The 16,847-nt window shown below is 47.0% G+C and overlaps 1 protein-coding gene across 2 annotated transcripts in view; it reads right to left on the reverse strand.

The window, feature by feature from the left end:
* Positions 1-12,783, reverse strand: part of RBX1 (ring-box 1) — a 69,950-nt gene extending 57,167 nt beyond the window's left edge. For both annotated transcript variants that reach the window (XM_044301592.1, XM_044301593.1), the window contains exon 1: positions 12,635-12,783. In XM_044301592.1, the coding sequence (XP_044157527.1) occupies positions 12,635-12,712 (78 nt within the window). In that variant the 5' untranslated portion in view covers positions 12,713-12,783. The remainder of the gene's footprint in view (positions 1-12,634) is intronic.
* Between the last annotated feature and the right edge of the window lie 4,064 nt (positions 12,784-16,847).

Genomic DNA, 16,847 nt, shown 5'->3' on the forward strand with positions numbered 1-16,847 from the left:
ATATATATATATATCCAGAAAAAGGACGGCACTCCAGTCTTGAAAAGGTAAAAGTGGTTTTAATCAACCTTGCGGTACCGCAAGGTTGATTAAAACCACTTTTACCTTTTCAAGACTGGAGTGCCGTCCTTTTTCTGGATCCATTGATTGGGGTAAGGAGTCGATTCCCCTGGAACGTGCACCCTACTTTTCCTGTATAGCAGTCAGTGCCGCCATTTTTCACATCTATATATATATATATTTATTTATTTATTTATTTAGTGGAGGTTAGCTGTACAAATGGTAGGCAGTCGGCAGGATTGGATGCAACATAAGGGTTTTATTGGAAGAAAAACACAACTCAAATTTGTTCCAACAGGATGGCTTGGCTTCAGCCCATCAAAGTTCAGTCACATAAAGCACTTATCTTCAGCCCTCATGTGTCATATAACTGTTCAATTTTTAAACAGGCAAAAATACAGGAGTCACCTTTGTGCAGAATCTTGTCTTTTCCCCTTCTCAGGAACACTGTGGAGATGAATGCTCCTAAGTCCTCTGCAGACCAACACCAACCACACACTGACAGTGAGTCTTTTAAATTAGCTTTCAGATGGGTGAGGTGGTAACACAGGAGATGGAGTATGGGAGTGACCTTCCCACCCAAACTCTTCAGTCACTCCTAAATCCCGGACCCAAATTCCAGCTACCACAAACTCAGCAATCTAACATCACTGGTTGCCATTTACCTCCGGGATTTACATCACAGAGCAGCAGCCTCAGTGACACACACTTACCATCAATAACCTCACCCTTTGGAATGAAAAAATAAAAATAAAAAATATAATATATATTACACACACACACTCACCTAAAGAATTATTAGCAACACCATACTAATACGGTGTTGGACCCCCTTTTGCCTTCAGAACTGCTCAGGTAGCCAGTGGCATTTAAACGATGGCCAATTGGCACTAAGGGGCCTAAAGTGTGAAAACCTCCCCCACACCATTACACCACCACCACCAGCCTGCACAGTGGTAACAAGGCATGATGGATACATGTTCTCATTCTGTTTACGCCAAATTCGGACTCTACCATTTGAATGTCTCAACAGAAATCGAGACTCATCAGACCAGGCAACATTTTTTCCAGTCTTCAACAGTCCAATTTTGGTGAGCTCGTGCAAATTGTAGCCTCTTTTTCCCCATTTGTAGTGGAGATAAGTGGTACCCGGTGGGGTCTTCTGCTGTTGTAGCCCATCCACCTCAAGGTTGTGCGTGCTGTGGCTTCACAAATGCTTTGCTGCATACCTCGGTTGTAACGAGTGGTTATTTCAGTCAACGTTGCTCTTCTATCAGCTTGAATCAGTCGGCCCATTCTCCTCTGACCTCTAGCATCAGCAATGCATTTTCGCACCATTTTTCACACCATTCTTTGTAAACCCTAGAAATGGTTGTGCGTGAAAATCTCAGTAACTGAGGTGTGTGTAAATATATATATATATATATATATATATATATATATATATATATATATATATATATATATATATATATATATATATATATATATAAATAAAGAAGACCCGACGACCGCTGACTTTTAGAGAGATCTCAGCATGCTTCTTAGTGAGGGAAAAGAACATGAATATTAAATATCCAGTTATTCCCGTTATATACTATCTCCCGAAAATTCAGTATTACAAATAAGTATTACAAATCCCCCCGGAAGACCGATTGTCTCCGGTATCAATTCCATCACCAATCGTGTATCAGAATACATTGACTTATCTACAAAAATATGTGGCAAGGGCCCCATTGTACTTGAAAGACAGTGGACACTATTAAGCACCTGGAAAGTTTTGAGTTTTTAAAAGGCGATATTCTTTTGGCAACTGTCGACGTGACATCACAATATACAGTAATCCCAATTGAAAAAGGGATTGCTGCAGTAGATTTGGTGCTGGAAAAAGATGTGGAAATGTCAGAGAAGCAAAGGAAGTTTTTTTTGGGCTACTTTCACACCTGCGCTTAGTGGTGGTGGATCCGTCTGGTTCACCTATAAATGCAAACGATGGTATCCGTTCAGTGCGGATCCGTCTGCATAACAGCTTTTTCAGATCTGAGTTTTCACGATCGTAAAAACTCAGATCCGACAGTATATTCTAACACAGAGGCGTTCCCATGGTGATGGGGACGCGTCAAGTTAGAATATACAAAGAACTGTGTACATAACTGCCCCCTGCTGCCTGGCAGCACCCGATTTCTTACAGGGGGCTGATCTGAGATCCGCACAATTAACCCCTCAGGTGTCGCACCTGAGGGGTTAATTGTGCGGATCTCAGCCCCCTGATCGGGTGCTGCCAGGCAGCAGGAGGCAGACCCCCCTCCCTCCCCAGTATTAAAAGCATCGATGGCCAGTGCGGCCGCCCCTCCCTCTCCCTCCTCAGTATTAAAAGCATTGGTGGCAGTGGCCACAAACTAACAAATCCACCCCCCCCCCCCCCCCAATAATTGGTGGCAGCGGAGTGGCATTTCCGATCGGAGTCCCAGTTTAATCGCTAAGAAGTATGGTACAGGGATCGGTTACCATGGCAGCCAGGACGCTACTGCAGTCCTGGCTGCCATGGTTACTTAGCTTATACTTACATACGCTGTCTGCTCGGCAGCCGGCTCTCCTCCTACTGGTAAGTGACAGGTCTGTGCGGCACATCGCACAGACCTGTCACTTACCAGTAGGAGGAGCGTCGGCCGCCGAGCAGACAGCGCATTAATCTCTTTACCAGCAAGAACCGATTTCGCTTTTTCAAATTTATAATGGTTCTGTAAGACCAGTCTGGTTTTTTGACTAGAAAAAGGAGAGTAAAAACCTTTTCTTTCCTGACACTTTGGTACTGGTATCGATACATTTTTCTCTTTTAGGGATAGAACTCCTGATACTATAGATTAGGGCTGCAACGATTAATCAAAGTTATTGATATTAGATAACGGGATTCGTTGTTGGCTGATTCGTTGCTATGTGGGGCAGGAGGTCAGGGTGCTTAACCAGCAGTAACTTTTACTTCAACTTTAAATCAGCGCATCTTTACTAACTTACAATAAAGCTCTGGTAACAGGCAGAGCGGGCGGCGGCGTTACGTCACTTACTCACATGACGCGCCTGCTCTGCCTGCATCATTCATAAAGTGGGCGGAGCAGGCACGTCACGTGAGTGAGCGACGTTATGCCGCCGCCTGCTCTGCCTGTTACTGGAGCTTCATTGTATTTGTAGGGTAATAAAGATCAGAGCTGATTTAAGTGCTATCCACAGATCCGCATAACTTGTTTTTTTTACATTGTAATGCAAAATTATGTAACTCCTAAATTTGTTTTAATATGGCCTTTGAACATAATTTTTAAAGTAAAATCATATAAACCCCTTTTTTTGTCATTTTTTTCCCGATTAATCGTCGAAATTATCGACAACTAATCGATTATTCAAATAATCGTTAGCTGTAGCCCTACTATAGATTTCTTTTCTATCCAGGTGGATTTTGTTATTACAAATCTCGGAGGGAGAGAGCGGAATTCCAGTTTTAGTCCCTGACTTAGGCCTCTTGCACACAACCGCATGGCTTTTTCAGTGTTTAGCGGTCCGTTTTTTCACGGATCCGTTGTTCATTTTTTTGTTTCCGTTCTGTTTTTCCGGATGGCATATACAGTATTTACATGGAAAAAAATTGAACTGGGCATAAAATTTTCAATAGATGGTTCCGCAAAAACGGAATCGATACAGAAATGCATTCCTATGTGTTCAGTTTTTTTGTGGACCTATTGAGTTGAATGGAGCCACAGAACGTGATTTGCAGGCAATAATAGGACATGTTCTATCAACGGAACGGAAATGGAATGCATACGGAGTACATTCCATTTTTTTTTTTGCGGAACCATTGAAATGAATGGTTCGGTATACGGAACAAAAAATAAATAATTAAAGGGGGTGAAAGATTTCTTGAAATATAAACCCTTGTTAGGCATTTTCCATTCCCCTTTAATCAATGCCAACACATTTTTATGAACCAGGAAAGATCTTAGATGTTTTGTTTCAAGGCCGCCGAACATTATAACCTGCACCGATTTTGGTTCCTTAGAATCTTCTATTCCCATAGTTGATTTAACCACTTAATAAACGATCTACAGCCTCAATTGGAAAAAAAAGGGCCTTACCATCTCCTTCCCTTCATTTACAGAAGAGTAAGACGAGTCGTGCGAATAAAGATTCTCCAAGGATTGGAAATTTTCCCCCTATTCTGAATCTGAGGAAACAACATTACTTAAAGCCTGCGTTTTCCTAGGCCTCTGCTCCTTAGATGTACTGATTTTTCTCGAAGCCAGGGACGAGTCAATTTCGTATTTGACCAGTGACTGAAGACATTCATAAAATGAAGGAGACTCCTGCGCCACCGTTTTATCAATGCAGGTTTTTTTAAATATATAATCAGAAGCCAGGGAACATCTACATATAGCACATTTAGTCTTTTAGGCTTTCCCTAGAAAACAGTAATAAAATATATATATACATACACACAATGCCATTAAAAAAAATATTAAGTATACATGGCCATAGGCCTCTCACCCCCCAATAGGTACCAAGGCCGGAGTGGACACTAGATATTCAGCTGTGTCCTTCCTTTCTTCCTCCATAGTGGCTGCCAGATGATTACCGTGCTCCTAATTCAAAACGGTCCCGCTCTGTCAGGAATGCTGCTGCAAACACTTAATTCAGTGGAATCAACTACTGGCAGCTCACTTCCAAGTTCTGTGCTCTTATCTGCACCTCCCCCGACGTCACGTGAAAAGTCATGACGCATACGTGCGCTCCAGGCCTCATTCTGGATTATAGCTTCCTTCATAATAGAGCGTAGCAAGTGCTCCTCCCCCCGGGCCAAGTTATCATCTTCATGCTTAACTTCTTTTTCCCAGACGCGCCCGCGATGCTTGCTAGTGACTTTTAATAGCACGGAAGCATCATGCCCGTCAGCGCTCAGGCTATCACGCCTCTGCTGGCTCTATGGCGCACCACTGTGCCGCGTGTCAAGATCGGGGACCACAGGTAACTAAGGGCAACCACGGGGCGAGAAAAATGTACTACAGGCTTCCCCTCCAAAGACAAGAAACCATACTGAAGTTGAAGGGGAGTCTCTGCCTTTTTGTACTTCAGGTTTCCTGTCTTTGGGGGCAGATCCTATCTCTCTCGTGGTGCTGTCGTGGGTGAGGGGAAAAGTGACTATTTCAATCCCAGCAGGAGGCTTTGCAGTTGAATGACGGGGACAGGAACCATTGGTTCCTGTGCCCAGTCCTTCAGCATCATAGGCTGAAAGGCACTAGGCCCAAAGCCTATGAGGCAGTATTACAGTGCGGGATGGTTGCAGTTACATCACTGCGAGCTCCTGTGCCAGGTACCAGGCAATATCAGGACATGATCATGCCTAGCAATGACAACATTCACGATCGCCTGTGCCATGACACAGGCAGCCAGGACTGCACACCGGAAGATGCCTGCATCACAGGCAGTGGAAGGGAAATTTGTATTTTATTTTAATGGACATTACAGGGGAGTTGGGACAGTATATGTGCAGAGGGTATTTGTGAAGAGAGCTCTACTGGAGGAGCATTATACAGTGCCTTGGCAAAGAATTCATACCCCTTGAACTTTTTCACATTACACTAGTGCTGCAGCTATCGATTATTTTAGTAATCAAGTAATCGATAAATCGAGTACTCTAATAAGAAAAAAAAAAGTTTTTCCTTTATAAAATACAAGACCCCGTGCCATCAGCCCCCTCAATGCCATCACCCCCTCTGATGCCAGCATGCCCTCAGCTCCCCCAGTGCCAACATCTCTGCTCCTAGTCACCAGCAGCTCTTTAACCACTTAAGGACCACAGGTTTATACCCCCCTAGTGACCAGGTCCTTTTTTACAAATCGGCACTCCACAACTTTAGCGGTTTATTGCTCGGTCATGCAACTTACCACCCAAATTAATTTTACCTCCTTATCTTCTCACTAATAGAGCTTTCATTTGGTGGTATTTCATTGCTGCTGACATTTTTACTTTTTTTGTTATTAATCGAAATTTAACGATTTTTTTGCAAAAAAATGACATTTTTCACTTTGTTGTAAAATTTTGCAAAAAAAACGACATCCATATATAAATTTTTCGCTAAATTTATTGTTCTACATGTCTGATTAAAAAAAAAATGTTTGGGTAAAAGTTATAGCGTTTACAAACTATGGTACAAAAATTTGAATTTCCGCTTTTTGAAGCAGCTCTGACTTTCTGAGCACCTGTCATGTTTCCTGAGGTTCTACAATGCCCAGACAGTAGAAAACCCCCACAAATGACCCCATTTCGGAAAGTAGACACCCTAAGGTATTCGCTCATGGGCATAGTGAGTTCATAGAACTTTTTATCACAAGTTAGCGGAAAATTATGATTTATTATTATTTTATTTTTTTTCTTACAAAGTCTCATATTCCACTAACTTGTGACAAAAAATAAAAACTTCCATGAACTCACTATGCCCATCACGAAATACCTTGGGGTGTCTTCTTTCCAAAATGGGGTCACTTGTGGGGTAGTTATACTGCCCTGGCATTCTAGGGGCCCTAATGTGTGGTTAGTAGTTTGAAATCAAAATGTGTAAAAAATGGCCTGTGAAATCCGAAAGGTGCTCTTTGGAATGTGTGTCCCTTTGCCCACCTAGGCGGCAAAAAAGTGACACACATCTGGTATCGCCGTACTCAGGAGAAGTTGGGGAATGTGTTTTGGGGTGTCATTTTACATATACCCATGCTGGGTAAGAGAAATATCTCTGCAAAAGACAATTTTTCCCATTTTTTTTAATACAAAGTTGGCATTTGACCAAGATATTTATCTCACCCAGCATGGGTATATGTAAAATGACACCCCAAAACACATTCCCCAACTTCTCCTGAGTACGGCGATACCAGATGTGTGACACTTTTTTGCAGTCTAGATGCGCAAAGGGGCCCAAATTCCTTTTAGGAGGGCATTTTTAGACATTTGGATCCCAGACTTCTTCTCACACTTTCGGGTCCCTAACATGCCAGGGCAGTATAAATACCCCACATGTGACCCCATTTTGGAAAGAAGACACCCTAAGGTATTCAATGAGGGGCCTGGCGAGTTCATAGAATTGTTTTTTTTTTGGCACAAGTTAGCGGAAATTGATTTTTTTTTGTATTTTCTCACAAAGTCTCCCTTTCCGCTAACTTGGGACAAAAATTTCAATCTTTCATGGACTCAATATGCCCCTCATGGAATACCTTGGGGTGTCTTCGTTCCGGAATGGGGGTCACATGTGGGGTACTTATACTGCCCTGGCATTTTAGGGGCCCTACAGCGTCAGAAGAAGTCTGGAATATAAATGTCTAAAAAAATTTACGCATTTGGATTCCGTGAGGGGTATGGTGAGTTCATGTGAGATTTTATTTTTTGACACAAGTTAGTGGAATATGAGACTTAGTAAGAAAAAACAAAAACAAACAAAAACTTTCCGCTAACTTGGGCCCCAAAAAAATGTCTAAATGGTGCCTTACAGGGGGTGATCAATGACAGGGGGGTGATCAGGGAATCTATATAGGGTGATCACCCCCCTGTCATTGATCACACCCCTGTCATTGATCACCCCCCTGTAAGGCTCCATTCAGACGTCCGTATGATTTTTTACGGATCCACGGATACATGGATCGGATCCGCAAAACACATGCGGACGTCTGAATGGAGCCTTACAGGGGGGTGATCAATGACGGAGGTGATCAGGGAGTCTATATGGGTGATCACCCCTCTGTCATTGATCACCCCCCTGTAAGGCTCCATTCAGACGTCCGCATGTGTTTTGCGGATCCGATCCATGTATCCGTGGATCCGTAAAAAATCATACGGACGTCTGAATGGAGCCTTACAGGGGGGTGATCAATGACAGGGGGTGATCAGGGAGTGTATATGGGGTGATCACCCCCTTGTCATTGATCACCCCCCTGTAAGGCTCCATTCAGACGTCCGTATGCGTTTTGCGGATCCGATCCATGTATCCGTAAAAATCATACGGACCTCTGAATGGAGCCTTACAGGGGGGTGATCAGGGAGTCTATATGGGCTGATCAGTGGTTTATAAAGGGTTAATAAGTGACAGGGGGGGGTGTAGTGTAGTGTAGTGGTGTTTGGTGCTACTTTAGTGAGCTGCCTGAGTCCTCTGGTGGTCGATCCTAACAAAAGGGACCACCAGAGGACCAGGTAGCAGGTATATTAGACGCTGTTATCAAAACAGCGTCTAATATACCTGTTAGGGGTTAAAAAAATCACATCTCCAGCCTGCCAGCGAGCGATCGCTGCTGGCAGGCTGGAGATCCACTCGCTTACCTTCCGTTCCTGTGAGCGCGTGCTCACAGGAAATCTCGGCTCACGCGAGATGACGCCTATTGGCGTTAGTGTGACCTGGGAGAGCCGCCGCGATGACGCCTTTCGGCGTTAGTGCGGCGGCAAGCGGTTAATACTTACCCCTCTTGTAGGGGCGCCGCTCCATAACTCCTGTCTTCTCTGCGCTCTGCACCATCGTCCTGACGTCACGCAGTGTCAGGTCATAGTGCAGATATGCGTTCACTATGTCTTGACGATGTGTCAGGAGGACAGTGCAGCGCGCAAGGTGGCGGGTGACCACAGAACGGTGACTGGAGGCAGAGCTGGGCGGCTGCAGTACCATTCTGAACCTCGAGACAAATCGGGGAAGGAATGTAAGTGTAATAAGCTCTGTGACTGTACAGTGTTGTGTGCGTGTCTCTCACCGCTGTCGTTCCCGTGGGTAGTTTGTAAGTGCATTGATGTGCTCCTACTGTGCTGTGGAGGGCTCACAAATCTCTATGTTGGGAAAGTGCTGTGTCTGTATTCGTGCGCTGTGCTGGTCCTTGTGACCGGACTGTACAGAAAAAGGAAGGGCTGACTCTTAATGGTGGGCACAGGCAGCAGTGGTCTGTGTGGTTTCAGGAGGGCTGCCCCCTGCGAGTTTTACTGGCGCTGGTACCTTTAGTTTTGTGGCAGGGGGCCGGCAGTACATGGCGTTAAGGGGTAAGAAGGGAACCCCTCCTTGTTGTTTGGGAAAGCCAGGACATGAGTGGTGTTCATTGGTCTTAGTTGGAATTGTGACACTGGTAGCGGTGGTCTGCGCTGTGGCTGACAGTAGAGAGAGTGGCCCCTTCACAGCAGTAATGCTCACATGTGCCCCCTTCACAGTGTTTGCATTTCTTTCTGGCAAATGGCAAAGCCTCCTGGTTCTGGCACGCAAAATTTATACTATGTCTAGTGCGGCCCTCAGACAGAAAATGGTTGGGCACCACTGTGATAGAGCAACACAAAGTAGCAAGTACAGACCAAAAGTTTGGACACACCTTCTCATTCAAAGAGTTTTCTTTATTTTCATGACTATGAAAATTGTAGATTCACACTGAAGGCATCAGAACTATGAATTAACACATATGGAATTATATACATAACAAAAAAGTATGAAACAACTGAAAATATGTCATATTCTAGGTTCTTCAAAGTAGCCACCTTTTGCTTTGATTACTGCTTTGTACGCTCTTGGCATTCTCTTGATGAGCTTCAAGAGGTAGTCACCTGAAATGGTTTTCACTTCACAGGTGTGCCCTGTCAGGTTTAATAAGTGGGATTTCTTGCCTTAGAAATGGGGTTGGGACCATCAGTTGCGTTGTGGAGAAGTCAGGTGGATACACAGCTGATAGTCCTACTGAATACTGTTAGAATTTGCATTATGGCAAGAAAAAAGCAGCTAAGTAAAGAAAAACGAGTGGCCATCATTACTTTAAGAAATGAAGGTCAGTCAGTCCGAAAAGTTGGGAAAACTTTGAAAGTGTCCAAGTGCAGTCACAAAAACCATCAAGCGCTACAAATAAACTGGCTCACATGCGGACTGCCCCAGGAAAGGAAGACCAAGAGTCACCTCTGCTGCGGAGGATAAGTTCATCCGAGTCACCAGCCTCAGAAATCGCAGGTTAACAGCAGCTCAGATTAGAGACCAGGTCAATGCCACACAGAGTTCTAGCAGCAGACACATCTCTAGAACAACTGTTAAGAGGAGACTGTGTGAATCAGGCCTTCATGGTAGAATATCTGCTAGGAAACCACTGCTAAGAACAGGCAACAAGCAGAAGAGACTTGTTTGGGTTAAAGAACACAAGGAATGGACATTAGACCAGTGGAAATCTGTGCTTTGGTCTGATGAGTCCAAATTTGAGATCTTTGGTTCCAACCACCGTGTCTTAGTGCGACGCAGAAAAGGTGAACGGATGAACATGAAGCATGAAGGAGGAGGTATGATGGTGTGGGGGTGCTTTGCTGGTGACACTGTTGGGGATTTATTCAAAATTGAAGGCATACTGAACCAGCATGGCTACTACAGCATCTTGCAGCGGCATGCTATTCCATCTGGTTTGCGTTTAGTTGGACCATCATTTATTTTTCAACAGGGCAATGACCCCAAACACACCTCCAGGCTGTGTAAGGGCTATTTGACCATGAAGGGGAGTGATGGGGTGCTGCGCCAGATGACCTGGCCTCCACAGTCACCGGACCTGAACCCAATCAAGATGGTTTGGGGTGAGCTGGACCGCAGAGTGAAGGCAAAAGGGCCAACAAGTGCCAAGCATCTCTGGGAACTCCTTCAAGGCTGTTGGAGGACCATTTCCGGTGACTACCTTTTGAAGCTCATCAAGAGAATGCCAAGAGTGTGCAAAGCAGTAATCAAAGCAAAAGGTGGCTACTTTGAAGAACCTAGAATATGACATATTTTCAGTTGTTTCACACTTTTTTGTTATGTATATAATTCCACATGTGTAATTCATAGTTTTGATGCCTTCAGTGTGAATCTACAATTTTCAGTCATGAAAATAAAGAAAACTCTTTGAATGAGAAGGCGTGTCCAAACTTTTGGTCTGTACTGTATGTGTGAAGTGAAAAGAAAATGATTTTTTCAATGGGATTTCAAAATATTTTATAAATCAAAACCTTGAAAGTGGAGTGCAGTTGTATTCAGCCCCCCTGAGTCAATACTTTGTAGGGCCACCTTTTGCACAGATTTGGCTTATTCACATGAATGGTCCGCAATCTGAAAGGTCCAGTGTGGCATGGAGGCATGGAACCCCCACGGAAGCACTACGGAGCGCTTCTGTGGGGTTTTTCTCCGTGCCTTCGCATGAAAATAAAAACACACACACACACGACCACCAACCCCAGAGGGAGAACTAGCGCCCTTCGGCCGCCCCCAGAGGGAGAACTAGCGCCCTTCGGCCGCCCCCAGAGGGAGAACTAGCGCCCTTCGGCCGCCCCCAGAGGGAGAACTAGCGCCCTTCGGCCGCCCCCAGAGGGAGAACTAGCGCCCTTCGGCCGCCCCCAGAGGGAGAACTAGCGCCCTTCGGCCGCCCCCAGAGGGAGAACTAGCGCCCTTCGGCCGCCCCCAGAGGGAGAACTAGCGCCCTTCGGCCGCCCCATCCGCCGCCCCCAGAGGGAGAACTAGCGCCCTTCGGCCTCCCCATCCGCCGCCCCCAGAGGGAGAACTAGCGCCCTTCGGCCTCCCCATCCGCCGCCCCCAGAGGGAGAACTAGCGCCCTTCGGCCTCCCCATCCGCCGCCCCCAGAGGGAGAACTAGCGCCCTTCGGCCTCCCCATCCGCCGCCCCCAGAGGGAGAACTAGCGCCCTTCGGCCTCCCCATCCGCCGCCCCCAGAGGGAGAACTAGCTCCCTTCGGCCTCCCCATCCGCCGCCCCCAGAGGGAGAACTAGCTCCCTTCGGCCTCCCCATCCGCCGCCCCCAGAGGGAGAACTAGCTCCCTTCGGCCTCCCCATCCGCCGCCCCCAGAGGGAGAACTAGCTCCCTTCGGCCTCCCCATCCGCCGCCCCCAGAGGGAGAACTAGCTCCCTTCGGCCTCCCCATCCGCCGCCCCCAGAGGGAGAACTAGCTCCCTTCGGCCTCCCCATCCGCCGCCCCCAGAGGGAGAACTAGCTCCCTTCGGCCTCCCCATCCGCCGCCCCCAGAGGGAGAACTAGCTCCCTTCGGCCTCCCCATCCGCCGCCCCCAGAGGGAGAACTAGCTCCCTTCGGCCTCCCCATCCGCCGCCCCCAGAGGGAGAACTAGCTCCCTTCGGACTCCCCATCCGCCGCCCCCAGAGGGAGAACTAGCTCCTTTCGGACTCCCCAGAGGGGGGAGGGGACCGCCTTTCGGCCTCCCCATTCTAGTCTCTACCATAAACTACCTATTGTTTAGGAAACTGCTGTCGGTAATGCCAGCTTTAGGTGTCATTCAGAACTAGTCAGCCACGTTTCGTCTCCCAGCTAGACAGCGCCTTCAAGGTGTTGGCCTTCCCACAGGTAAGACACTCCATTGACCTGTACCTTCCTCGAGGCACATGACAGGAAACGCATTACGGTCGCAGCCATGCTGCTCTGGCCGCATGCCGGGACACAAGCGCCATCCTCACTCCGCAATGAGGTGGAGCATGTGCTTAGCAGCAGAAACACCAGAAGAGGAAAACCAACGGAATTATTCCCACCAAGGAGCCTACTTTCTAGAAAGTGTCGCTCACCTTCTTCACCTCAAACCGCTTCTTTCCAGCGCTGTTATTGGCTCCGCTCGGTGTATCCACATCCATTGCAGCAGCCATTTTAAACAGTAAATTCCGGTATTTTACAGCGCATGCCCGTTACAAAAGCCTGTCGTCATTTCCATGTGACCATTTTCTGAGAGGCGGTGCGCTGTGAGGGAGGATTCAGCGAGGAGGAAGGGGAAGCGCCTACATGCTCGGGAATGCTGCTGGATCCAGTGGTGTGTTACTGGCGAAACACTAAAGAATTGCTTTCTTGCTCTACAGAACTAAACATCTACAGTTATAAGAGACCAGCAGAAATTGTATTTATTTATTTTGTTTGTGTGGTTAAAAATGTTTTGACTTAAAATATATCCACAATGCCCCCATAACAGTACCATGTACAGTGCCTCTATAACAGTGACATCCACAGTGCCCCGTAACAGTGACATCCACAGTGCTTCCATAGCAGTGATATGCACAGTGCCCTTGTAACAGTGATGTCCACAGCGACCCCACAAGTGTCATTCACACTGTCCCCATAACAGTGACATGCACAGTGCTTCCTTAGCAGTGACATCCACAGTTCTCCCATAACAGTGACATTCACAGCGCCCCCATAGCAGTGACATCCACAGTGCTTCCATAGCAGTGACATCCACAGTTCTCCCATAACAGTGACATTCACAGCGCCCCCATAACAGTGACATCCACAGTGCTTCCATAGCAGTGATATGCACAGTGTCCTTATAACAGTAACATCCAAAGTGCTTGCATAACAGTGACATCCACAGCGACCCCATAAGTTTCATTCACAGTGCCACCATAACAGTGACATGCAGTGTCCCCATAACAGATGCACAGTGCTCCCATAATAGTGACATCCACAGTTCTCCCATAACAGTGAGATCCACAGTGCTTCCATAGCTGTGACACTAACAGTGCCCCTATAACAGTGACATCCACAGTGCTCTCATAACAGTGACATCCGCAGCACCCCCATAAGTGTCATTCACAGTGCCCCCGTAACAATTACATTCATAGTGCTCCCATAACAGTGACATCCATAGCACCCCCATGACAGTGACATCCATAGCACCCCCATGACAGTGATATCCATAGTGCCTCTATATCAGTCACAACCAAAGTGCTCCCATAACAGTGACATCCGAAGTGCTCCCATAACAGTGACATCCCCAGTACCCCCATAACAGTGACATCCACAGTAACCCCATGACAGTGACATCCGCAGTGCTCCCTAGGTTCCATTCACACAGTGTGTGTTTTACGGATCACGGACACTGACAATGGGCGTTTCGCAAAGGACATGTTTTATTTTTTTCGGGATCGGAATTGCGATCCCGGAAGTGCGGGGCTGCATTTCCGGATCCGGGCAGCACATCGTGCGGCTCCATATAAATTAACGGGTCCACAATTCCGTTCCGCAGAATGCGGAACGGAATTGTAGACTTGTGAATGGAGCTGAACAGTAACATCCGTAGTGCTCCCATAACAGTGACATCCCCAGTACCCCCATAACAGTGACATCCACAGTAGCCCCATGACAGTGACAACCACAGCTCCCCTATAACAGTGACATCCACAGTGCCTCTATAACAGTGACATCCACAGTGCTCCCATAGCAGTGACATCCACAGTTCTCCCATAACAGTGACATTCACAGCGCCCCCATAGCAGTGACATCCACAGTGCTTCCATAGCAGTGACATCCACAGTGCTTCCATAGCAGTGACATCCACAGTTCTCCCATAACAGTGACATTCACAGCGCCCCCATAACAGTGACATCCACAGTGCTTCCATAGCAGTGATATGCACAGTGTCCTTATAACAGTAACATCCAAAGTGCTTGCATAACAGTGACATCCACAGCGACCCCATAAGTTTCATTCACAGTGCCACCATAACAGTGACATGCAGTGTCCCCATAACAGATGCACAGTGCTCCCATAATAGTGACATCCACAGTTCTCCCATAACAGTGAGATCCACAGTGCTTCCATAGCTGTGACACTAACAGTGCCCCTATAACAGTGACATCCACAGCAACCCCATAAGTGTCATTCACAGTGCCCCCATAACAGTGACATTCATAGTGCTTCCATAACAGTGACATTCACAGCACCACCATAACAATGACCTCCACAGTGCTCTCATAACAGTGACATCCGCAGCACCCCCATAAGTGTCATTCACAGTGCCCCCGTAACAATTACATTCATAGTGCTCCCATAACAGTGACATCCATAGCACCCCCATGACAGTGACATCCATAGCACCCCCATGACAGTGATATCCATAGTGCCTCTATATCAGTCACAACCAAAGTGCTCCCATAACAGTGACATCCGAAGTGCTCCCATAACAGTGACATCCCCAGTACCCCCATAACAGTGACATCCACAGTAACCCCATGACAGTGACATCCGCAGTGCTCCCTAGGTTCCATTCACACAGTGTGTGTTTTACGGATCACGGACACTGACAATGGGCGTTTCGCAAAGGACATGTTTTATTTTTTTCGGGATCGGAATTGCGATCCCGGAAGTGCGGGGCTGCATTTCCGGATCCGGGCAGCACATCGTGCGGCTCCATATAAATTAACGGGTCCACAATTCCGTTCCGCAGAATGCGGAACGGAATTGTAGACTTGTGAATGGAGCTGAACAGTAACATCCGTAGTGCTCCCATAACAGTGACATCCCCAGTACCCCCATAACAGTGACATCCACAGTAGCCCCATGACAGTGACAACCACAGCTCCGCTATAACAGTGACATCCACAGTGCTCCCATAGCAGTGACATCCACAGTTCTCCCATAACAGTGACATTCACAGCGCCCCCATAGCAGTGACATCCACAGTGCTTCCATAGCAGTGACATCCACAGTTCTCCCATAACAGTGACATTCACAGCGCCCCCATAACAGTGACATCCACAGTGCTTCCATAGCAGTGATATGCACAGTGTCCTTATAACAGTAACATCCAAAGTGCTTGCATAACAGTGACATCCACAGCGACCCCATAAGTTTCATTCACAGTGCCACCATAACAGTGACATGCAGTGTCCCCATAACAGATGCACAGTGCTCCCATAATAGTGACATCCACAGTTCTCCCATAACAGTGAGATCCACAGTGCTTCCATAGCTGTGACACTAACAGTGCCCCTATAACAGTGACATCCACAGCAACCCCATAAGTGTCATTCACAGTGCCCCCATAACAGTGACATTCATAGTGCTTCCATAACAGTGACATTCACAGCACCACCATAACAATGACCTCCACAGTGCTCTCATAACAGTGACATCCGCAGCACCCCCATAAGTGTCATTCACAGTGCCCCCGTAACAATTACATTCATAGTGCTCCCATAACAGTGACATCCATAGCACCCCCATGACAGTGACATCCATAGCACCCCCATGACAGTGATATCCATAGTGCCTCTATATCAGTCACAACCAAAGTGCTCCCATAACAGTGACATCCGAAGTGCTCCCATAACAGTGACATCCCCAGTACCCCCATAACAGTGACATCCACAGTAACCCCATGACAGTGACATCCGCAGTGCTCCCTAGGCTCCATTCACACAGTGTGTGTTTTACGGATCACGGACACTGACAATGGGCGTTTCGCAAAGTACATGTTTTATTTTTTTCGGGATCGGAATTGCGGTCCCGGAAGTGCGGGGCTGCATTTCCGGATCCGGGCAGCACATCGTGCGGCTCCATATAAATTAACGGGTCCACAATTCCGTTCCGCAGAATGCGGAACGGAATTGTAGACTTGTGAATGGAGCTGAACAGTAACATCCGTAGTGCTCCCATAACAGTGACATCCCCAGTACCCCCATAACAGTGACATCCACAGTAGCCCCATGACAGTGACAACCACAGCTCCCCTATAACAGTGACATCCACAGTGCCTCTATAACAGTGACATCCGCAGTGGTCCCATGACAGTGACATCCCCAGTACTCCCATCCATGACAGTGACATCCACAGTACCCCCATGACAGTGACATCCACAGTGCCCCCATTACAGTTACAACTAGGGATCGACCGATTATTGGAGTTACCGATATTATCAGCCGATATTCGTGATTTTCAAAGTTTTCGGTATCGGCATCTAACCTTGCCGATAATGCGTCCAGCACGCTATCACAGAATATGTCAGCTGTC

This window comes from Bufo gargarizans, chromosome 7, assembly GCF_014858855.1.
Source record: "Bufo gargarizans isolate SCDJY-AF-19 chromosome 7, ASM1485885v1, whole genome shotgun sequence".
Classification (NCBI taxonomy): domain Eukaryota; kingdom Metazoa; phylum Chordata; class Amphibia; order Anura; family Bufonidae; genus Bufo; species Bufo gargarizans.